The sequence below is a fragment of the Melanerpes formicivorus genome, unplaced genomic scaffold (assembly GCF_026170545.1).
Source record: "Melanerpes formicivorus ecotype bairdi unplaced genomic scaffold, bMelFor1.0.p_v2 SCAF_20, whole genome shotgun sequence".
Lineage (NCBI taxonomy): Eukaryota > Metazoa > Chordata > Aves > Piciformes > Picidae > Melanerpes > Melanerpes formicivorus.
In genome coordinates this window covers 5,586,549-5,611,774 of record NW_027142372.1, presented here as the reverse complement: position 1 = coordinate 5,611,774, position 25,226 = coordinate 5,586,549, and the positions used below count along the sequence as shown (strand labels likewise).

At 36.1% G+C, this 25,226-nt stretch overlaps 1 protein-coding gene across 5 annotated transcripts in view; it reads left to right on the top strand.

Moving 5' to 3' along the window:
- The window catches only part of PHKB (phosphorylase kinase regulatory subunit beta), a 71,900-nt gene that overhangs the window by 9,044 nt on the left and 37,630 nt on the right, over window positions 1-25,226 (top strand). For 4 of the 5 annotated variants that reach the window (XM_068150571.1, XM_068150572.1, XM_068150574.1 and 1 more), the window contains 10 exons: window positions 1,614-1,752; window positions 2,202-2,301; window positions 3,023-3,130; window positions 5,471-5,551; window positions 8,103-8,218; window positions 14,185-14,248; window positions 18,812-18,907; window positions 20,652-20,849; window positions 21,555-21,612; window positions 24,724-24,801. In XM_068150571.1, the coding sequence (XP_068006672.1) occupies window positions 1,614-1,752; window positions 2,202-2,301; window positions 3,023-3,130; window positions 5,471-5,551; window positions 8,103-8,218; window positions 14,185-14,248; window positions 18,812-18,907; window positions 20,652-20,849; window positions 21,555-21,612; window positions 24,724-24,801 (1,038 nt within the window). Of the gene's footprint in view, window positions 1-1,613; window positions 1,753-2,201; window positions 2,302-3,022; window positions 3,131-3,616; window positions 3,649-5,470; window positions 5,552-8,102; window positions 8,219-14,184; window positions 14,249-18,811; window positions 18,908-20,651; window positions 20,850-21,554; window positions 21,613-24,723; window positions 24,802-25,226 lie in introns of those variants that run through there. The other variant, XM_068150575.1, reaches the window with a different exon arrangement.

Here is a 25,226-nt window from a genome sequence, read left to right as displayed (position 1 = left end):
TGGTTTTGTAAATTTCTGCTGGAAGTTTAAAGGCACAGAGGGTGTGGGCTTGAGTTACACTTCTTGTTGAAAATGAAAATACGCATTGGAAATGCAGTCTACTCATAAGACTGAATTTAGAATTATTTTGGATAAAGTGATATCTTCATTACCCAGATACAGCTGGGGAAGCATTTAAATGTTTAAAAAAGAAGGCATTCTTGTGGTACTTAGACCCATTTGACAGGTGAACAGTAAGAAGTCAATTTTTTCTAATTAATGGTGCTGTTATATATATCTGTGCCAACTTTGGAGATTGTTTTTTTTTCTTTCAATATGAGACCATTTAAAACCAAACCCATACATGTTAAAGAAGCAGTGGTTTATTTTGATTGTTATAATGAAGTCCTGCCTGTATTTGAAGTATTTTTTTTTTTATGGCTGTGCAATTGTCTGTTTAAAATTTTAGTCAGGGAAGGATATGGAATTGTGCACAATTTTTCTGTCACTCTAAAAATGTGGCATGAGACTTCCTTCGTTCAAATGACTTTTTGAGGTGAAATCTCTGAGCTGTGCCTCGTGTATCCATAGATGCCTTGCTTTCTGTAAAAGCTTTGCTTTCATCTTTCTCACTGAGGAGATGACGATTCAATTTACTTGTAATGCTTGGCAGCAGCAAGTCTGTCTTGGTGCTTGCTATTTATGTCTTGGGTGCTTATTTTGCAAGCAGTTGGCTACCTCAGTAAAAATTCACAATTGACGTTATAGTGCATTTTGGAATAAGCTACATTGACTTTTTCAGGTAACATTTTATCAAAGGTCATATAAGGCATTAAGTCACTGAAAAAGGTAACACAAAAGGGTATAAAACTCTATATTTTACTTCAGATACTTAATTTCTAATACATAGGCACTATAAAGGCTTCTTTAAATTGATGCTTGATAACACCACAGGAAAAAATTGCTTTCTTGTCTTTTAATGGACAATGGTTAATGTTCAAGGATATTAAGCCCAGTTTCAACCTTGTAGCACAGTTTTTTTTTACAAAAACAATTCACAAAAATGGAAATATTCAAGTACAGACAGAATTAAATTAATATATAGTATTTTTTTCTAATTCATGCCTTGTTCTATATGTGTGTCAAAGTAATGAGTGAAATAATTGTAGTCGTCCATTCTCCTTATGTTCCTTTCCGGTTTTAAACACATTGATACAATCATCTGGTCTAACTTAAAAGCTTGTTTCTTTATGAATGTAGAGTTCTGTAGAGTTTAACTATTTAAATTATTGGAGGGGTCAGTTGACATATTGCAGCCCTCTCCCCATTCCCCCTCTTTTTGGATTTCATAAAAGGGAAATTACTGATTTGCATTCTAGAGGTTCTGTATGGATTGGGTTGTACTAGAACACAGCTATATAAATAGTTTGGAATACTGTTTTATATTAAAAAAGGAAAAAAAAGCCTAATTTGGTTGAGAATCCAACATTACAGAAATTTGTGTCATTCACCTTACCATTCTTTGTTTTCAATTTTATGTGGCTCACATCTTGATTTATTCCTGAAAATCTTTGTAGAAACTGAAGAAGCATAAGTGTTGTTAATATTGTTTTTTGCCTTTTTACTTTATCCAGTGAAGTCGACATTGCTGCTTCATCAAAGCCCAACCACAGGTCTGTTTCCTACAAAGACATATGGAGATAACCAAAAAGCAAAAGTACATGATAACCTTTACTGTGCTGCGTGTGCCTGGGCATTGGCCCTTGCTTACAGGTGAATAAGTTCAAATTTCATGTCTCTGCTGGGTTAAGTGCTTTGTGTTATACAGTTACCCAGGAATGTTTTGAAGATGAAGCTTTATCAAAAATGGACAACAGAGATGGTATGTGTTTCTAAATCTCAATAAAAAAGCTAGGAGTTTTTATGGTGTAGTATGAGCTATTATGTAGGATGAACTATGCTAGAGTTACCTCCCATAATATTTTATTCATAATTTCCTCTCCTTTAGGACAAATAACTGTGGAAATTGCTTTCTAAGATTTAGTATTCCTCATTTCCAACCTGCTACCCCAGCCATGCAGACAAACACAGTATCTTCATGCGAATGCGGACATGAATATACAACAGTCTTAGTTAAATACTTGATATTCCAAAGCGCAAATGAGCACTTCCCCCCAACAGTGCTTTTCCAATTTGTTTGATGAATTATCTCTCTTACCCAGGCGTATTGATGATGACAAGGGAAAGACTCATGAACTGGAGCATTCTGCTATAAAGTGTATGAGAGGAATTCTCTACTGCTACATGCGCCAGGCTGATAAGGTAAACACTGTAGCATGGATACAAGCACTCAATTCTAAGGGATTAATTAAACTGTGAAAACTTAACTTCTAAATGTAGATAAAATTCAGAAGGGGAACAAAGTATTGTTGCATGGCCCAGCTCAGAACAGCTGCTTCATTATTGTTGGGTTGTGGCTTTGGTTTAGGTTATAAGGGACAAGCAGCTTGTGAAGTAAACTACAGGGCGTGCTTGAAACCCCTTTGGGGTCCCTTTGCAATTCTTTGTCCTCTTTAGACATTAGACCATTAGTAACTGGGGGGAGAGGGAGTTATATCTTTTCAGTAATTAACTGGAAATATATAAAATTTCTTTTTTGTTAAGACTGGAGAGTTTTCTTTGCATTATAATCTTGGTTATTGGATTTGCAGTTGTTCTCTTTACCTAGGTGATTGTTTGGATTATTTTGCTTGGCTTCTTTAGCAGCCACTTTTCAGTATTCTTTGGCCTAATTAGGTAAATTCAGAAGGGAAGCAACCCAAAAGTAGTAAGGAGACAGAGAGATTATAGAGATGGGTTGAATATCTGTGTTATTTAAGTGTATCTATACTTTTAAGTATGTATGAAACAGGTTCTGGTAAGTTTCAGGAACTGTTTGTAAGTTTCATATCCTGGTCCAGTTAAGAAATTTCTGAGGTACATAGTGAAATTATATAACAAAATTATTGACTTGGGTTTTGTTTTGCCTTTAATTCACCTTTAGGTTCAGCAATTTAAGCAAGACCCCAAACCATCTGCATGTCTTCATTCTGTATTCAGTGCACACACTGGAGATGAGGTCCTCTCCCATAAGGAATATGGTCACCTTCAGGTAAAATGCATGTGCATGTAGATGAAATTTGGGATGATTATTGAGTAATTTTATTGTAGTCTCCATTCTTTCACAATGCAGCTATCTCAGTTTGCTCAGATTTGTGCTAAATGTGTTGTGCTTGATAAAACTGAGATTCCTTCTGCATCTTTTAGTGAAAAAGACTGTTCTGAAATATAACTTAGTGGTGTCTTTTGGTCAGAAGGTACAGAAATAACTGTGGGATTTGTGGAAGTACATGGTTGAGTTTCTTGTGGAGTTGCTTCTTTTTGAGACTGTTCTGGTTTTTCTGGGACAGAGCAGTAGGCCAGCCAGGGCTGTGGGCCCTGACCAGTTTGGAGTCAACCATTGACTACAGGTGTATCTCAGACCATAAATGTTAACAGTATATAGGGGGAAGTTTACTGAGGACAGAGGGCTCCTGCTCTTGCTTGGGCTCCTGCTGACACTGCTCCTCTTCCTTCTCCTGCTTCCAAGGACTGCTCTCCTGTTTAGTGTGACTGCTGTACCTTCACTGGGTTGAGTACAACTTTATATACTTTATATTTGCGTTGGTATCAGTTTTGTTGATTCATTAAATCCATTTTCATTTCACCCCATGGGTCTTCTATCCTTTTCCCAATTTTTTCCTCTCTGATGGCAAGGGGTCATTGGGTAATAGGGCAACTACTATAGTTCAGCCCAAACATGGGCCAAACATAACCAGAGACTAACAGATGTCTGTCAGTGAATAATCCTGGCAAAAAAATACTCAATTAGTCAGTAAAATGAAAGATTTAGTGTACTCTTACATTGAATATTGTCTTTTTGTTTTCATGTTCCCAGTTTATTTCTCCTCAAGTCTGAACAATTTTCATTCATAGTATAGTTTTTATGTACAGCTTTGTTTAGTTAAACATTGTTCTTCACTGTTTTGTGTGGTGGTTTTTACTCAGATTCATTGCATACTTGATTGGTTTATTCTCTTGCATTTTCCAGAGTTAACTTATACTTTCCCCCCCCCCATCTCTTTATCTTCAGTGCCTTTTTGAATGTTATGGCACTTTGGTTACTCTGCATATATTTGTTTTAATTCAGAAATTGCTAGTGAAATTATTCAGAAGTGTCAGTAGGTTGATAATTATTTCATTTCCTGGTGACAACATCACATAAATAGTGTGTATAGTAATTGTGTTAGATTCAGGAAATCTATGTTCTGTGGAGTTAGATCCTAAGTTAGCATTTTTGACTTCTGTGTGAAGCTTCCTGAAAATGCATAACTTGTATCTGCAGGAGGAGATAGCAATTTTGAGCTATCAAAATTAGTATTTTTTTGTGGCAACTGAGCCCTTACCATAATAATGAATGCACAATCCTTTGTCATCAACAAATCTCAAAAAACAGAGTTTTGCCTCTGCAGAGACAATAGAAAACATAGTAACTGAGATGATGTGGTTGGGAAGAATGGAGTATGTTATGAAGCTGGTCTGCTGTTACTGCTGTACTTGGTGCTTTTCAGGTTGCGTTAAGAAACTGGGGTCAATGGTCTTTTAAATCTATTAGAATTTGGACCTGGTTCTTTATCTGATGTGTTTTGGATAAAGGTTTTTTTCCCCCCCTATGAGGTAGTTTCTCTAAATTTTATATACTGGCATTGTGGGTTTGTATCAAGTTTTTGTGATAAACTTACTTTCTCTATTGAAGCTGTACAATTTCTTAATTATACTAGAATTCTGTGTAACAAAAGCAGTTTTCTTTGATTCATTATAAATTGATATGATGCTTATCTGTACAGCTGCTGAAGGTAATTACTGTTCATAATAAGGGCTATGTACAGCTGCAAAAGAAAATGTTGGGGATTTTTGTTTTTTTAAATGTAATCATATCTGAGTGTTGCAATTGCATTTCTGCCAGTTGATGATAATGCTAAAATTCCAGTCAGGGATAAAGTAAATTGTCTGTTAGATGTGCTGTTTACTCTTCCGTGTGCTACTTGCCTTCTAGGTGCTCTACTTGCTAATAAATGGTGGTATGTGTGAACATGAAATGACTTGTAATTGAAGTGATTGCCTGTGGGTCGAAGAAGAATACCTAAGCAAAAATATAACTATAATAATTTCAGATAGTTAAAGAAATTATACCACAGGAGAAGTTCTAGACAGCAATGCTTCAGTGTACATCTCTTACTAATTGTTTTCACATCATTCTGTCTAGGATATTGGTAGATTGATATAATACTTTTGTAGAGCCAAAACTGTGGTGGGGCTGTCTTTGTTAGCTATATCACATTCAGCTAGTTTGCTTATGGATTGCAATTAAGAAAGTTAGTTATAATTTCTGTTCTGTCTTTAATTACTTCAGATAAGTGCTGTGTCGTTATTTCTCCTCTATTTGGTTGAGATGATCTCTTCGGGGCTGCAGATTATCTACAACACAGATGAGGTACAAATTGATTTCCAATGTTACAATGCATGCTTTATTAAGTTGTTGGTTGGTTTTTTTTGATGGTGTGATTTAATCACCAACTGTAAAATAATTGTTCTGGAAATACATGGCAGATATTTCACAGCTTTAATGGAAGTGGAAGTCAGAGAAGATAAAAAGAATTAATGGATAGTGAAATAAAGTAATAGCTAATAAAATGTTAGATGTGCAAACAGTGAATGTAACACGTTATTGAGAACTTAGGTATTTCCCTGCTGTCAAGAATTCAAGGTCAAGAATTCAAAGGTCTGTTGGGATAGTTAAGTTCTACTTATGTTGCTGTCACTTTTCACCCTATTTCAAATTGTGAGTCAGTGCATTCTGTCCAGTGGAATTTCAACATAATAAATGATAGGCTTAATTTTCTGAAAAGCTGATGGACTTATTCAAATGCATATGCACATATGGGTATTAAGAAGTCTTGCTTCATCTTCAATTGAAAACAAACCAATTTCACATCATCATAAGATTGTTAGTTGTTCTGTAAATACGACAATAATAGCTACTATGGCCTTGACTTGAGGATTAGATTGGGACAGTAGGTAGTCCTGACATGACTAAAGTGAGGCTGCATTCTGAGACAGGAATACAGATTTCCCCACCCCCTCACCCCTTTTCTTACTGTGCGCTTGTTTAAATTTACTCTGATCCACTTACTATATGCTGCTGTATTGCCTTAAAAACCTTTAGTGGAGTTAGAGTAGTACCATTTTTGAAAGGGAGATTTTCCCAGTAATAGTATATTTGTGTTCTATTTCTAAAAAAAATTTTTTTTGGTGGATAATGAGAAAACTAAGTCATGCAATTTATTTCCTTTTTCTCTTAGTTAGATCATATTATAGGTCTATATTATTTTGCCTGAATTGCCTTTATGTCTGAGGAGGCAAATGTATATAATTATGTATATACTTAGCTTGACTTATGATTTCTATTATCCTCCAGATGTTTGTATTTAATTACAGAATCTGCAGGAAAAGTGCATGTGTACAGACTTCAGTGGAGCTTCTCCAGTGTCGGGATGTAGTTTTCATTGCAGCTGTGCCCTAGGAATCTGTGGGCTATGGAGGTTTATACTAAGATTATCTTACCACTGACCTATAAATTCTTTTCGTCTGTAGCTTCCACAGCTGCATATATTCTCAGATCTTCTTAATGCCATGTAACTGTGGTGTTTCCAAGCTCTCCTGTGTGCCTATGTAGTATTCAGCATAGTGACACTGGCAGCACTGTGGATGTGGCAATCCTCTCCCCAAACACCGTTGGGTATTCCTTTCCAGTGAGATCATTGCACAATGTATTTAGTCTCTTTCCATTCATAGAGTTTTGAACCAGTGTTAGCACAGTGGCAGATGGCTGATATTTGGCAAGCTTGTCTGCATGAATATGTTTGTACACAGAACTCTTGGCTTCAAAGGCAATCATTGTATACTAGGCTGCTTGATGTCAGGCATGGCAGCTGAGAGTGAGTTACCCTCTAGCTGCAGCTGTTTGCAGCTGAAAAAATAATTATATTGTATCTTTGCATTCGTAACAAAGAGAACAGTTTATGATTGTGCAAGTGGGGGAATTTGAGAGCAGGTATCTACGCATAAACCAGTCATCCATGCTGTATGGGGACTCTTTATTACACCTTGCTCTCCACATACGTGACTTCTGGATAAATAAGCTTAACACACAGAGTCCACATTTTCTGTAAGTGCTTTAGCATAGCCTTGGTTATAGCATTTACATGCTGCTTTTTTTGTGTTAATCTGCAATTTGGAAAGCTTGATTTATTCTCCTAAAATATCTGTAATAGACCATGTTTTTCTTGTTCCAAACATCACCAGTGGCAGAAAGTCATTGGCAAGGTTGTATATCTCTTTCTGGTGATCTTTGCTCATTCATTTAGCTGATGCATCTAAATGTCAGTTAAATACAGCTTAAACACCTTAATATTCAGTTGAAACATGTTGATCCAGAAGAGATATTAATTAGAATAAATTGATCTAGAATTTTATTTGTGTTTCTTAAGGAGTGTGTTTTGGCTCTGCATATGTGTATATTATATAGAGTTACGATAATGAACTTTGACATATCAGTTCTCTTAAAATTAATTAAGAAACAGCACCAAGATTTCTGTGTCCTACTCTCATAGGATTTCATTTGCTTTGCTTTCTGAGTGTGTGTTTAGGACAAATTTTTCTGAAAGATCAAAATGCCACCTTTTTCTTTTTACTCTTTAAATATGTGTCTTGACTATGAAATAATTTTTATCCTTGTTTCTACATGAATCATCATGACCAAACATGGAATAGTTATCAATATTTTTTTAATTATAAACTGGCTTTGAAGAGAACACCTGGACTTGGGACCATCATTCTTGGGGTGGGAAGGTGAGGGGAAGGATGTGAGGAACAATTATGATGGCTAACAAAACCCAGCCTTGTCCTTTTGAAAAAAATGAACAGAAGAATGTGTATTTTCATTTTCCTTCAGTCACTTTTCTTTTTCTTTTTTTTTCTTGTAGGTGTCCTTCATTCAAAATCTTGTGTTTTGTGTGGAAAGAGCATATCGTGTACCAGATTTTGGTGTCTGGGAAAGAGGGAGTAAATACAACAACGGCACTACAGAGCTGCATTCGAGGTAGGCAAGCAAATGCCGCTCTCTCAGTCTAAGCGTGTAAATGTGATATGAATGAAAATAATTCATGAGGGGAGTTAAAAATAATAATGCATTAAAATACTCTTTGAACTAAATTGAGGTTCTCTAAAGACTGAGGGATGTATTTTGGGAAATGTGAAGGATAATTTCATCATCGTATGCACGCTGAAATAACCACATAGATGCTTAGCTATTTTAGTATTCAAATTCCAATAATTATCTGCAGCTGCCTGCATCTAATTCTGAAAATTGTGTTTAGAACTGCTCAGGCTCTTGAGGCATGTGCAATAGATTGTATTCCCAAAATGCTCAAGTGTATCCTGATTTAAGATGGCATTGAATCATGAGTCTAGTCTAGTCATCCCCACTATGCTAAGAGGAAGAAGGTGGGTACTGTAGAGTGCAGGGCCTGGTGCCCAATTTCTTTTACAACCTCTTCAGATTTTACAAGTAACTGGGTGTTCTGACCCCTACCTGTAAGGCAGGGAATGTTCTCATCATTTTAACAATAGAGTTCCAGTTCACTTCAGTGGAAATGATCTGTCTTGGATCATATCTATAATCTCAAATCTGGCATTTTTTGGTGTTAGTACTGTTTTCTTCACTTTGTAGCTTCTGAGGGTTTATTAATCATAAAGTAGCTGTATCTTGGGTATTTTAGGATTTTAAAAATATCATTGGTCATCATCATTGTCATAGGCCTGCAAATAATACATGTTTTTTCCAGTCTTTGGTGTTGCCAAATGAATCTGTGGTCTCATTTCAGAATGAAATAATTTTTCATAGTTCATGTACAGGCATGTGTTTTTACTTAGGGATACAATTGCATGCCACTGCAGCAAAATGCAGGTGTTGTTTGTTGTTGTTTTTTTTTCAGGGCTTTTTGTCATGGTTTAATACTGGTATGAGGACTGAAAACTCCAAGTTGTTATTATATAATTTGCTTTATTAGTTTCTTCCTGCTATGTCTGTAAAATTGTCAGCTGCCGACTATGTAGGCATTCACTTAGAAAATCATATACTTCCCTCCACGTCTCACCTTTCCCAAATTTGCAACAGGAACACTTAAACTCCTGTGTCCTCTGTTGTTTGTGGGCATTCTGTTTATTCAGTATGTTAATTCCCTCCAGGGAAAACTGAACATCTTTTAACCAGAAGGAAGAAGGCATGTTGTATTGTCTTAATCTAAACTGACATTTATAGGTTGGGTTTTCTAAGGATGAAGTTTTATGAGGTGAACTGAGCCAGTCCAACAGATCATTGAGCTGACATGAAAGAATGTACAGAGCTTAGTCATAATTTACGAAGTAATTTTTGGTCATTAGAAATGGGTAATGCCCCCATTTATCTTTCCTGTATAGGTATCACTGAGGAAAGCCCTGGGTAAACTAAAATATTGTCTATACTTTGTTATGCCCCTATGGCAGTGTATCTACCTAGGAGAGAGCTAATAAAAACTATTAAAAAAAAAGGCAAACCCAAAAAGAACCAAAGAAATTATTATATCTAATTTGGGATAGTCAGGAGGTGGTGTGTGTATGTCTGAAGTGACTGGACACCATAATCACTTCAGTTCGGTTACTGTGCTCCTGACCCTTAAAACTCAAACTAGGTCTACACACAGTTTGCTTTTAGAATTTACAGACAGTATCATGGAACATGAAGCCCATGAATAATAACTGCAAATTATGGCCTGTATTGAAGATGCAGGTATTTTATAACTTTACACAGTCTTGGGATTCTATCTTACTGCAGTTCAAACCACTTCTAATAAATGATAAATGGTGAAATGCTCTGTGGACCAGGTCGTCTTTGATGTATGCCAAGTGATGTCTTTTACTGCTTCAAAGGCAAGATTTGTAGCAGTTCTTATTATAGTGTGATCCCCTTCCCATACAGCTGAACTTCTGAAAAATTAATTTGTCCTGTAACCATTTGATCAGCTGTTCTCCAGGCATCTGCTGAGTACCTCTGCAAAATGTCTTTGACATCTCCCATAGGTACTGTGAGAATAATGAAGTTGCTGAAGTGCAGTGTCTTCATATTCTGAATCTAATGCTTTAGAGCCTTGATGTGGCTCTCCTCTGTAGTGTAAGGTATTATAGTGCTATGGTCATGTCCTTCCTTGTTCTATTTTGTTTAGATACAAAATTATTATTGTTCTTGTCATGGGTTTGTTTTTTTTGTTTGTTGTTTGTTTTTAACATCCCTTGTTGTGTTTGATGTTCAAATTGAACTGCACAGCTCTCATAACAGAGGCAAGAAACTGAATGGGAAGAGGATTAAGGATGTATATGCTTTATGATGTGTTTTGATTAGTAGTTACTAAGAATATGATAAGTTTAGTGTTTGGTGTATTTTATTAAGCAGGTAAATCTAACAATTAAAAGTTATTGGGAATGATGAATGATGCTTAAGTGAATTTAATAATGCTTTTTCAGCACACTGGGGGTATAATTTTGCAAAATTAGTCTTGGATTCCCAGCCCCAAAAGTGGATCAAGGTCAAGTGTTACTCATAGTAATATAGTAATAGATTGCAAGACTGCTCTTGATAATCTGTAACAAGTCACAATAATTGGCTGCTGCAGTGAAGTCTCCAGACTGAATCTGAGGAGGTTCAGGAAGTTTCACCTGAAGTACACAAAAGCATCAGAGCAGGATACTCAAAAGGCGTTAAAGCATCTCCATCTTCAGAGGTTTCAAGACTTGGCTAGATGAGGTGATGGCTTAGTTGAATTGACCTTGGTTATTGTATGTGGCTTCAAATGAGAGTTCGTGGTGCACTCTATGTCCCTTCCAACCAGTTACTTTATGATCCTGACAGGTTTTCAGAGGAATATTTAAAGCAGATTTGGGCTAGGCTTTGTTTGTTTTAGGGCATTCTCTAAGTGAGCATCTCTTTCCCTAGGAATAGAGGCTATCAGGTTAACGCAGCATATTCATAGTGAGTTACTGAGTAGAGAAAGGAACACAGTGAAATATAGTTTGCCTTTAATTCATACTGTTAAAGCAGTCTTTTTTCTTGTTGTTTTGTTGCTTTTAAATTACAGAGTATGAAGAACATATTTTCTGTGGAAAGATGTGAGCATAATGTTTATTATAAAGCCTCTTTTCTAAATTGAGCAATAGGAAGGCATTAATCCAGAGGAGTCAAAGAAGTGTCTGAAGTGTGATCATAGTTCTGAAGTGTGTTATGTTGTGTGATTTCCTCAGTCTTTTGAGGACATACTTGATAATGCAGCTGGTTTTGACTTTCATCTTCCTCCTGTCAGTTACCTCTGAAACTTCTAGTAACCTGAGTAGTACTTGTGGATGGTGAAGGGAATGCTTGATATACCTTTGTAATATGAAGAAATGCTGCATGATGGGGGAAAGAAAACAGTATTTTAATGCTGAAACAATTGTATTTAAATTTTCAGGTAATATTTGTGAGAATACTGAAGTCTCCAGGGCCTTTAAATAATTAAGGGTCATAAAAATACTGATAAATTACAAGAAGTATTGGTCTTATTGTAGAATAATGACTAGTATGTAAAATAGAGATTACTTTAAGGAAGGAATCCATATACTTCAAATTATTTTCAAGTAGTATTGTCCTATTTTGTAGAGTACTTTTATCTGAATGCAAACAGTTGTTGCTGTTGAACAACTACTATTTCCCTACTGACTTTTTTTTCCTACCCTAAAAATATCTCACTGTTGTTATTAGAATTCTTTTTGGAAGGGAAATGAGCAATGATACTTCATATTGTGAGAATAAAGATTTCAGTGATTTTAGTTTTCTGTGTCTTCAGCTTGATAATACTTAGCTCCCGTGGAAAGTTCTGATCAGTTGTTTGATCAGTTTCTAGGTGATAATTAAAATAGAGCATTTGTTAGACCAATTAAATTTATTTTGTTCAGGTATTTGAAATAAGGCCAGAAAAATAATTATATTCACAACACTTCTGAGTTCAGTTTATTTCTTCTTAACATTCTCCAGTACCGAAAGCTTACATCAACAGAAGATATAGAACTGAGGAATTTTACCACTATTTGATGGCAGCTGCTCAGAACAGAACTTAGTTAACCTAATGAGCTTTCTCTTGTTGAACCAATTAGCATTAAATCCCAGGAGTACTACTGCTGGCATGTTTCAGAGAAAATATGAGGTTTATAAACCTGTCGGCAATAGTTAAAAGGAATACTAGAGTCTGAAAGCAGTACCTAAAGTATTTCTAATATTAAAACCAACCTGGATAAAACAGTCCATGAAGGAAACAAATTCCATAACTCTGAACTGAGTTTTCTTCATTGTTTTCTGTGTAATCATAATCAGATCCTATCTTTAAAATATGGATTAGTTAGGAAATATTTGAAAGTTGACCATTTACAGTAGTAAATAGTGCAAACCAGTTTATTTATAGTAAATAAATAGATGTTGGCTCTGATCCCAAAATGCTGCACGGAGTATAGAAGAATAAAGCACAGTCCCTGCCTGCAGTTTTCTGTCACTGTGGTTGTTACAAGTTCTTTGGGCTGTACAGCGCACTTAACTTGCCAATACTGTCACAACTCGCCTTACACAGATGATGGGGATTATTGGTGATTATTTGCTAAATGTTTCTAGCTCAGTGTTGTTTCATTATTATTTTTTTCTAAACAAAATATCATGGGCTGTCTTGTTTGGAAAGTCCATATTCCCAACTTGCTTTTTAACTTTATTAATAAAAATCAGTACTTTACCATTTTCCTACTAGTGTAGTGTGGCCCTCAGACTCTTTGTGATGCTTTCCTTTTTCTCAGTCATGGCTGTCTCTGTGCTTCAGTTGTTTTCACATTATCTGGGCACATGGATGCTCTGACAAACTTATTTGTTTGGTTTGTTTTGTTCCCTCTTTGACAATACTGCATAATCTTTAACCCAAATGGAAGATGGCAAGAAGGAGGAACAGGTAATTGGTTTCAGACAGGAAAAGATACAAACTTGTAACTCCTGTTTGTTTTGGTTTTGGTGTGGTTTTTTTTAAGAGAGTACTTCAATGAATTACTGTGCTAATGAATAAATTGTTCAATTAATTGGTATATCCTATTTCTTCAACTTCAGTTGAATGGACCCATATGAAGTTTCCATATCTATAATTGTGTATTTTCTAACACCATATTTGAAATTCTGCTCTCGGTCATAAATCCAATTTCACAAAACATCAAAAATGCCTGTGTGCATTGAGAGGGAATGTTGCTGTGCTGCCTTTCTTTTTTTACACAAGGGAAAGCATAAGACTGCTTTTTTTTCAATGAAAAGGCTTTGTAAAAATCTTCTTGTGCATGTTTTTGTATGTAGTGTATAATTTTCATCAAAAATTACAGAATTATTAGTGATTTTAGTTCTTTGGGTCTTTAAACATGAGTCTTGTTTTCTTTGTGATCAGCAGTAGTCAGGGAGTAAGTGAAATAAAAGGTGGTTAACTATGTTTGACATGAGCAAATCCTCCTTTTTTTGAATCCATAATTGATAAGTTTTGTTATATTGAAAATTAGCAAGAAGTCAGTCTCTTAAAATTTAGTGCTTGAGAGTTGGGTTGAAAAATTGTGCTGAAGTAAATCCTCTGCTAATACACTGTTAGCGAGACCTTGAAATACAGAACGCCAGATGTATAGTTGCAAGGTTAGAGCAGAAGTGCTCTTCCCAGATGGTCCCTGACATTTGAAGACAAATTGCTGGAAAGTATTAAAAAAAAAAAGAAAAGAAAAAAAAAAGATGCAAAAAACCTACCAACCCCAACACAGTCTGCCACCAAATACCCAAATTTGGTGCATCATCATTTTATTAACAAAATGATCAAGCACAAAACTCAAATCAAGATAAAATCATAGCTCTGAATGCTGTCAAATGTGTTAAATTTCAGCCTGCGCTTCAATTATGATGCCTCTCTTACTTCCCTTGCTGTTTTGTTTTCTCCTCAGTTCCGTGGGGCTGGCAAAAGCAGCTTTAGAAGCAATTAATGGTTTCAATCTCTTTGGAAGTCAGGTAATAAAAAATGGTTGGTTTATCTCCTTTGTCTTTCATTGTTGCCTTGGAATCTTTCATCCTTTTTGACTTCTAACTGATGGACCTTGCTCACATGACCAAATGTTTGGATTTCATATGAATTAACTATTAATTGATGAAATATGCATTATTTCTTCTTAGAGTCACATTCACAACTAAGTTTAAAAAAGTTGTCTGTGTTTCCGAGAGCATCATAGTTCTGTACTTAAATATTTTTCTGAAGTTAGGTAGTACATGATCCTTCTGAGTTTTGATGATTACCTAGTACTTGAAGTACTATAAGTATGGGGCTTTGAGTAAAGTTTCTATATATTCTTGCTGGCTTTGAGATAGGACCTTTTCATCCCCCTTTCTTTTTTTAATACCTGGGTTCTCACTTTCTTGTGTAAGTTGGTTGAAGCTGACTTCCAGATTGTAATATATGTCTGTTTCAAATATTCAGCTTTAAGAAACTTGGTTAAATGCACTATTTTGACATTTAAAAAAGAAAAAAAAAAATACAAATGAGAGAATTTATAAATGGTAAGATGGTAAATGGTGAATATGGGGAATTATCAAGTGCTCTTTGTGTGAGCTGTGAAGGTGTGACTTGGAGACAGTCCAAATTACATTCCAAGTTCTTTTCTGGACTGCTTGATTCGTTAAAACATTCTTAATTATTTGTATATCCATTTTTCTGTTAGTAAAATGAAAAGTATGGATCAAAACAATCCTATAAAATAATTATTAGGAGTACTGGACAAAAAGTTCTTATAGTTTATTGACATAAAAACAACTGTTAAACTAAATCTTTTTAGAGCTTTTCAGATGCCTGGCATGAAAATATGTTACAATTTAAGTAGCAAGTAGCTAACGTAGAAGTCCAGTCTAGTAAACAATCTTACCTACTGATGATACCCCATACTATTCCTACACCTTCCTTTATCTTATGGCATAACCCAGGAGATCCTCCTAAATAAGGGTTTCTGACACTGTAGACTTGGGTGTCCTTCAGATTTGTTTTGGATATCTAATCATGATGGTGTTTTCAGTGTGGGTTTGTTTTTTGCAGTTGTGGGGGATTTTTGTTCGGCTTTGGGTTTTCTGGTTGGTTGGTTTTGCTGGGGTTTAATCTTTGTAGTGGTACAACAAACTTGTTCTACTTAGAAACCACTCCTCTGGTAATATTGATGGCTGTTTGCTCACAAGCATAGCAAGAAAGTGTTCTTCATGCTTACACAAATACACTTGTCCCCAAAAAGTTAGCTAGTTAGTGTAGTTTGGTTTTACCTTACTTATGTTTTAGAAGCTGATATTCTGTGCTAGGAACTAGAAACTAGTCAGGATCTTAAATACTGATCAGACACCTTGTCAGTATTTATCTAAAATCTTTGCTTTCCCAGCAGTCTCAAGCACCCATGTATGTGGCTGCTGGGGTTTTTTTTCAAATGATTTTTGTACTAAATTCCAAAATGGATGAATAAACTGCTGGAGCAAAACCAGTTTAAATGCTTTGAGAGTTTATTTCCAAGATATTTAGCATAAACAGAAACCATTTTGACCTTCTGTCTGCAGCAGAGTTTGCGTTTGTGCTTAGCTCCAGCTGTGTTCCAATAGCTTTGAGAAATCCTGCTGAGCCTCTCAAGAGAAACTTCTTTGCACCTGCATCTAACTAGTGTAACCTGCATAAATCATTGTGCAGGGAACAGACTACTCAGCCTTTCCATGCAGATTTTTGCCATTCATGCTATGGAGGCTGGAAGAGGTTAATGAATACAACTATGTAGTATCATAGCTGTGCTCTCATATGCATGTGTGTTACGTATCTTGGAATGTATCACGATAGGGCAGTTCCCTTGTGCATTCATGAATGAACACACAGAAGACAAGATAAAGGTCCCTTATACTTGATACTCACATTAAACTGCTTGATGCCTCTCTCTGTGAATTCCATAAAACATTAAAAAATAATATGTTTTACAAGGATGCTATTTTTCTGTAACAAAGTACAGCTTAACTCATGTTCAGATATTTTTAATGCCTCCTTTGTTACTCTCTCGAGGTGCCAGATACAACAGAGAATAATTATGAACTCTAAATTGTTGGATTCTTGTTTAATCTGAGGTTTACATGATTTAATGGACAAAGGAGTTCCTTCATGGTTTCTGAATTCAGTTCATTTTCATCTTGCATCATACCAGTAGTATTTCATAGAAAGTGGGAGTTACAAGCATAAAATTACAGCCAAACTGTAATCCTCATGTTCCCTCAGTAAAAATTTATTTACCCACTGGGTAAATAAACTTCTAACAGGAAAAAATAATAAGTAGCTTGTTTACTTTATATCCTATATGTCTTATGTTCCCAGTCTATTTTGCACCTCTGAAACAATAGTTACAAAACTGTATGAAGTAGTTAATATGTATGGTATTGGCATAAGAATTCTGTTACAATCCTTTACTGTGTATTGACTATAGCTATGTCCTGACTTTATTGTATTGCCCTCAGTTCTGCTTGAGTTTGTATGGCAGAATCCTAAAACCAGGTCTGATTTTCCATTTAGGATACAGTGTGAACTGACTCTGATTCAGCTTTTGTTTTTACTTAATAATTTTAGAATCATCACTACTAAAAGTTCTGTAACTTATATTTTTGTAGCCTTGGTATAGTTAATCCAAACCTGGTTTCAGAGTATCCCAAGACTAAAAGTGCCTTAGAATTTTTATCATTTAGGTAAGACTTTCATATTTAGCTACCAAAAAACCCCACCAGAAACACCCAAAACACCAACCTACAGAAGAGGCTCTGTGTGAATTAGTTAACGAAGTACAGGGTGCATGCATGTGTGTGCTGGAATGGGACTGCTAGTGACAAGGTGAGCACTGTTTCACGTTTGACCAAGTCATAGTATAATCAGTGATTTGTATATAAGCTCCATGCCCTATATTAGTCTGTGGGAAAAAAAGTGTTAATCAAGCCTTTGTATGCTATTCTTACCACAGAACTTTACAGTCTGTAGAGAAGTGAAAAATAATTCATTTATAAAACAAGATGTTTGTGGTTTTATGAGATGCAAATTAGTCTGCTTTTGAATCCCCAAAGAATTCTTTGCTGAGGCAGAGATTTGGAAACTGCATGTTAACACGTGTAGAGAGATTGCGTTCAGAGTTTGTAGATTAATTTAGTGACTTGTGAATAATCAAAATCTGAATTAGGAAGAAAGTCTAATAATAAATCATCAAAGCAAATGCAATTTTTTGTGTATATTCTCATCTCAGTAGTATTTAGAAGATCTTGCTAGAATGATGAAAAGAACTGAGATTTTTTTTCCACGAGCACAGTGGAAAACGTTGTTTAGCTTAGTGAAGCAAAAGGTGATTATTTGTATGATAGCTGTGTATAATTTGTGTGTGGCTAAAGGAAGGAAAAAGCCTCTGGAAGGTGAAATGAACGTGTTAGTTCTGGCACAAAAAGAAGGGTGGTTAGCTAGTTAAGTAGAAGCTTAATTGTAACTCAAAGTTTTTACTAGTTAGAAAGGATAGGTTCTGGAACAGTCTTGCTAAGAGAATGGTATACTTGAAGAGACTGCTTTCTAGGAGAAATGTTGTGGTTTTATGAAACATTATGGCATGGTATTTATGACAGTAATGGCAGGAGTTCAGAGTTTAATGTCTTCCAATGGGATATATATATATGGGATATATATATATTTAGACTCGAGGTGAGGAGGAAGTTCTTCACCAAGCGAGTAATTCGTCATTGGAATGGGTTGCCCAGGGAGGTGGTTGAGTCATCGACCCTGGAGGCGTTTAAGGGGAGATTGGACGTGGCACTTGGTGCCATGGTCTAGTCATGGGGTCTGTGTTGATAGGTTGGACTCGATGATCCTCGAGGTCCTTTCCAACCTAAGTGATACTGTGATACTGTGATATGTTGAGATGCATTATCAGTTACAACATATATGAAGTTTCAAAGAAATAGCCTACTGGTAATAATTTTTTAAGATGTTGATTCTGTTTAAACAGTATTTCAGGAGGTATTAAAAAGGTGTGAATGACAGAATTTTACTAAGAAAGGGATTTTGCTAAGGAGTAAGTGTTGATAACATGGAGTTTCAATAGCTGGAAAGTAGGCCATTTTTATTTGCCATGGAAATCCATTTCCAAAGCAGTACCTCAGGTAAATATCCAATAAATTGTATTCTGACTTGTAATGAAATCTTCAGCATCACTATCTGGAATATTTCTTGCAGTCACAGAGAGGGACACCTACTTTTGTTGTTTGTCCTTAATAGAGTCACTTTTTAAGAATTGATGGAAGAGTTCATTTAATTGATGATTCATGTAATAATCTGTAGTAGATAAAACTGTCTAAATTAGGCTATGTTTAAATAAGCTTTAATATTCAAAATACTTTCAGCTTGAGGTTGTATTTTCTGATTAAAATAGCCAGCTACCAGACTAATAGAAGATAACCTCTTCTGTGTTTTATTTAAGTTAAGTTAGCATATCCTGGTGAAACTTCCTTCCTTTATCCCAAGATAAATGTATGTTCTGTTTACAGGGCTGCTCCTGGTCTGTTATATTTGTGGATTTTGATGCCCACAACCGGAACAGGCAGACTCTCTGTTCTTTGCTGCCCCGAGAGTCAAGATCTCATGTAAGTAATTAAATGAAATTCACCTCAACAGTGTGGGGAAAATAAGTGGATATTGACGTAATTCTCGGTTCTATGGTGGATGTTATGTTCTGCTCAATAAAGATAGGAATTTGCTGGGACGATGTTAAATTTTTGTCTGTCTTTATTTTATGACTATTTAGATTTAAATGGGTAGCCAGTTGGTAGTTTTCTAAAAAAGTTTAAAACTGAAATGTAAAATAATAGTGATTTGCAGTAACTTCAGCTGGATTTGCAGTCTTGATGGTTGGTTTTGTTTTGGCCTACTTGCCACTATACACTCAGTGCCTGCTTTTTTAAAACACTTTAAGCTTCAATTTATTCTTTTGTCCAAAGAAGCCTTTAAGGTTGGCTTATCATAAATTGCTGAATATGGAGGATTTGTTGTTGTTATAATCTAGTGTTTCAAATGAGTATTTTCTCACTGAATAAATCTAAGTGACATAAGTAGAGATTAATTAAAAAATAGGTCTGTTGGAGTATTAGCATCAAAGATAAATTTGGGGGTTGGAAATGAGTAATTTAAAATGAGAGATAATAGAGTTTTAGTGCTTTTTTTTTGTTCATTCCACAATACAATGGTATTTTTGTTCATGAAACAGCTTATTAATCTTCAACACTAATAGTTTACTCGTGTAGAAGAATTATAGCAGAGTCGTTATCCTGGATAATTAAAATAAAAGGCACTGTCAGCTACTTTTTTAGTAGCCTAGTGGTATTTTAGAACAATTTTGCTGATTTTTATTTGCTTGAAATAGTCTAACAGCAGCTGGTTTCATAAGTTACTTTTGCTATAGAAGCAATCTGTCCTTTTTTTCCATTTGATGGGTTCATGTCAGGGATCATGTTAATGATGGTGGCAAAAATACAGCATTTTAAATGGTGGAATATGTTAGATGTATCAGCAGAAAGGAATTACAAAAGAGTGTGTGACATAAGAATTGTAACTTTAAACTACTGTTCCGTGTTTGTGTAAGCTCACCTTGGTGATGCACAAGTCAGTATTTTGTTCTTGTGTTTTTGATTCACCATGCACATGATTCTCATATTTTTTCCTGCAATTGTATCCTTATCCCCTTAATTGTAAATCATATAGGCTTGCTCACAACAGCACCTGAAGAGTATTTCTGATAAAGCTTTTTAGAAATCCTGACTTAATCATAGTTACTTCTCAGCATGGAACCTTTATGAAATGGTTGAGATTCTTTTTTGAGCAGAGGGTCCTCAAATGTTTGTCTTTCCTCCAGGAATAACCTGGAGGATATTTTTGTTTGTAAACCTTCAAAGTTCTAGAATGTGTTCTTTTATCCCTGTAGATTATAAACATAAAATAGGTCAGATTCTGAGTCAAAGGATTTATCTTTTAAATCATATATCCAAAAACTTGGTTAGTAGTTTATCCATATCACAGTATCACCAAGGTTGGAAGAGACCTCAAAGATCGAGTCCAACCTGTCACCACAGACCTCATGACTAGACCATGGCACCAAGTGCCACGTCCAATCCCCTCTTGAACACCTCCAGGGATGGTGACTCCACCACCTCCCTTTATACATCTTTAGAAATCATATTTCACACCCTGTTTTAACATTTTAGTACTATGGTTTTGCTAATGTTCCAGATATGTATTTTGCTTAGCAGGTTAACAGACTTTCTTTGTGTGTCAAATAATTGTCAGAAATCTAATTAAATTTGCAATGTGCTGTTTCTCCCTCTCCTTACACAGAATACTGATGCAGCGCTTTTGCCCTGTCTAAGTTATCCTGCATTTGCTTTGGATGATGAGGTTTTGTTCAGTCAAACACTAGACAAAATTATTAGAAAATTGAAAGGAAAATATGGGTTTAAAAGATTTCTGAGAGATGGCTACAGAACAGCGCTGGAGGACAAAACACGGCGTTACTATAAACCAGCAGAAATTAAGGTAAAGAGATGCCTGGCCTGTATGAGGACAGGTTTTGGTTTTCTAAAATGTTTAGGCAGTACTTAAAAAAAAAAAACCACTATAACAAACACCAACAAAACCCCAGCCAAATCACAACAAAAAATGAGACACCCACACCACACCTTCCACTCACCCTCTATTTGCAATTTGACTTGCACAGTGATTCCAAATTGCTTCAGACGAAGGGGATGCATTTTGTAATTTGGCATATGCAGTTTGGAGAGGTTGCTAAGTCAGCAAGTTAGTCTTTGATTCACTTTGTAATGAATGTGCTTCCTTTTATATTTAGAGTACAGTCGATTTCACATAACAAATAAGGAAGTTATTTATCATTTCATTTAATTTCACAGCTGACTACAGTCTGAGCATATGGAAAACTATTTGGCTTTTGACCACAGAATTTATCAGTGAAGGTTATCTAAATGAAAATTTACTCCCCCCCCAGTAATTTTTCTGTGGAAAATAAAACATAGCTTGCATACAAACCTCGTGGCTCATGTAAAGGCACAGTTGAAAGTGCCCATAGAATTAAGCAGCTATAGCCTAAATGAAACATTAATGTGCTAAAATGTTTTTGCATTCATGTTTGTCTTTTGTTGCTTTGAAAATTATTCAATAGAATATTCAAATACATTTGCTTAAACCAAAATAATGAATTATCTGATTAATTTTCCGTCTTTGCAGCTTTTTGATGGCATTGAGTGTGAATTCCCTCTGTTTTTTATTTACATGATAATTGATGGTAAGTACTGCATTCCATTCCTGCTCTTCAGAGGCATTAGAGAGGTGAGCCTTAGGAGGAAAGACAAAATTCTTTTTGTGTCCTGTCAAAATAAACCATAGTGAAGCGAGACTAAATATTTCATTGAGAGTTCTGCCTTATGGATTAAAAAAGCGTCCAACCCTCTGTATTTCAGTATTCTGAACATGAACTGTTTTTAAGAATATGACTTGAAAAGGGCTTTTTAAAAGCTTAAATCCATGACATTCAGACTTGCGTTGCCCTTTAAGCCTTAAAAACTTTCACAGTGTATCAGGACTTTGCAGCAGCACACGTGAGAAGAGGAAGTGGAACAGAGAACGCATTAGCAAACTGAGTGGTTGCAGTAGGTCTTTTCAAGTTGGGTATTCTGTACTAATTGAAACAGAATTTATAAGAGGAGAAGGCTAACCAGAAAAAGCTTGCTTCCTCTTCGAAATACCTGTGCTGCCTGCCCATGCTTTTCCACTTAGCCAGTCTAACTTTAAGAGAAAAAAAAACCCTACACCAAAAAAACCCACCACAAAACAGAGGGGGGAAAAAACCCACACCAAACAAAAAAAAATCCCCAGCAACAAAAAAATCCACACAAAAAAGCCCTTCAAAACCCAAAAAACCCCACCCCAGCACCAAAAACCCAACCCCAAACAACCATCAAAAGAAATAAGCACAAAACCCACCCCTCACCAAAATAACAACCACCACAAAAAACCAACTACCACCAAATACCACTACCTAGAATTTGTCTTAAAAATAGGAGACATGCCAAGAAAGTTCTTGGCATGATTTTGGGATGAAAGATAAAACTTGCATAGAACAAAAGTCAGAGTAAGAAAACTAGTAAGAGTTACAGCCATCAAAAAGATGTGTAAATGGATGAAAGTCTGCCCATCTGGGATTTTTTCCCTTTAGTGTGTGAAATAATTTTTAAATAAAGATGGAGATGGGTGCACAGGATCTATTATCTGCCTGGCCTCCTCTGTGGCCACCCACAGATTAAAATAGTTTGTTTGAAGCTGTAATGAGGTTTCACAATCGGTTTTTCTAAAGCGATGCGTGACATTTGTCAGAGTGATGCCCCAAAATGAGGATAAAGGCACTGACATTTAATGCTGCCCACTTGCAGTTTTGGGAAGAAAAGAAAGATAATCATCTTTAGCTGAAGTTAGCAGAATAAAGCAAGCATTTTACTCCTGTGTTAAAAAGAAATAGGTAAAAGTATTGTTCGTGGTTGTTGGTTTGTTTTTTTTCCTTGTGCCATGATTTCATCAAATAGAACAATTTTTTTTAGTAGATTTTGTCCACATTTCTATAAATCAACAAACTTCCTTAATGGAGGGGGGAAAAAAAAAAAAAGAGTGACTTAAACTGCAGGAAGACAATGAACTGGGAGGAGTAGCTGGCAACAAAGTTGGTGAGGGGCTTGGAACACAAGCCCTATGAGGAGAGGCTGAGGGAGCTGGGGCTGCTTAGCCTGGAGAAGAGGAGGCTCAGGGGAGACCATATTGCTGTCTACAACTACCTGAAGGGAGGTTGTAGCCAGGCAGAGGTTGGTCTCTTCTCCCAGGCAACCAGCATCAGAACAAGAGGACACAGTTTCAAGCTGCACCAGGGGAGGTTTAGGCTCGAGGTGAGGAGAAAGTTTTACACAGAGAGAGTGATTGCCCATTGGAATAGGCTGCCTGAGGAGGTGGTGGAGTCACCATCACTGGAGGTGTTCAGGAGGAGACTTGACAGGGTGCTTGGTTGCATAGTTTAGTTGGTTGGGTGGTGTTGGATGATAGGTTGGATGCAGTGATCTTGAAGGTCTCTTCCAACCTGGTCTGGTCTGGTCTGGTCTATTCTATTCTTTGGGGGGAAAAAACTTGAGATGCTATGTTGTGAATCCTGATTCAGCTGAAAGTCTATTTGTCCATCTAACAAACATAGTTTACAGAGGCAAGATTTTCAGCAAAATTTCTTAAGCTGTTGAATATCTAGGAAATTTCTGATAGTTTTTTGTTACTTGTACAATAGTGGGGCATTGCGCAAATAAATAGAGCAGAGAATCCTGTAAATTGTAGTTCATAATAACCTGATTTTTTTGTTCACAGCAGCAAAATTTCTTCATTCTTTTCTTTTTTTAAAAGATTAACTGACCTTATCCAACCATACACCTATTTTCTTATATATGACAAGCTAATTAACTTACTGACTTTTCTATATTGTTGATGACAGCTTTTTAAGGATTTGTAAGATATGGAGAGTTAAAGCACTCCAATACATGGTACTGAACTTTTTATGCCTGTTCTAGGAGAATTAAGAACACTGTTTTATTCCTCACAGATGATCATCATCATTACACAACTGTTATCCTCACTAGGTGATTCCTAATATTAAGACAATTAGATAATCACACAGAATCACCAAGGTTGGAAGAGACCTTGAAGATCATCAAGTCCAACCTGTCACCACAGACGTCATGACTAAACCATGGCACCAAGTGCCATGTCCAGTCCCCTCTTGAACGCCTCCAGGGATGGTGACTCCACCACCTCCCTGGGAAGCACATTCCAATGGCAAACGACTCTCTCTGTGAAGAACTTTCTCCTCACCTCGAGCCTAAACTTCCCCTGGTGCAGCTTGAGTCTGTGTCCCCTTGTGCTGGTGCTGGTTGCCTGGGAGAAGAGACCAACCCCCTCCTGGCTACAACCACCCTTCAGGTAGTTGTAGAGGGCAATGAGGTCTCCCCTGAGCCTCCTCTTCTCCAGGCTAAACAATCCCAGCTCCTTCAGCCTCTCCTCATAGGGCTTGTGCTCGAGGCCTCTCGCTAGCACCTAATAGTTTTTTTCATCCTCTACAGCATTTGTCAAGAAGATTAAATTACAAATAGTCAGAATATCATACTGGTCTTACATCATCATTGTTCAATTCGTTTGAAACAGATTTAGCTGTAGCAGTGAGTTAGGAGCTACAGTTCATTCTTTAAGAGCTATTTTATACGTTTGCACTACCCCACTAGGATGACTGGAGTTTTGTTATCTACTTATGAACATTAACGTCACAGAAATGTTATTTCTTCCCTTAAATCAATTATTGTTTGGTTATTTTTAGGAGTTTTTAGAGGGAATCCTGCACAAGTAAAGGAGTATCAGGATCTTCTGGATCCTTTGCTTCAACATACATCTGAAGGTATTGTCTGATAATCATTCTTCTAAAACTAGCTTTTCACTGATATGGAATTATTAAACCACTGATATTCCTATTCATGTTAGAGCAAAGGATAAGTGACAAAATATGAATATTAAAATAATCTTTTTCATGTAGCTACCTTGCATCATAAATTGTTGTAATAAAAACGAAGTTACCTGGAAAAATGCGGTTAGCATTGTATGATTCACACTGTACTCAGTTATTCCTCCCCTCCTTCCCTTATGCTTCATTATTTACAAAATAGACTTTGTGTTTGTCTATTGGTAGTTCATATATTCCTGCACCTGTGTGCAGTTGAGAATTACTTGCATCATTTTCTGGCACAGCACTTCACAAGAGTTTTTAAAAACATTGGTGTATACATATAAAACTGTTTCTAGCTTAGGGCAGTGAAAATGGCAGCA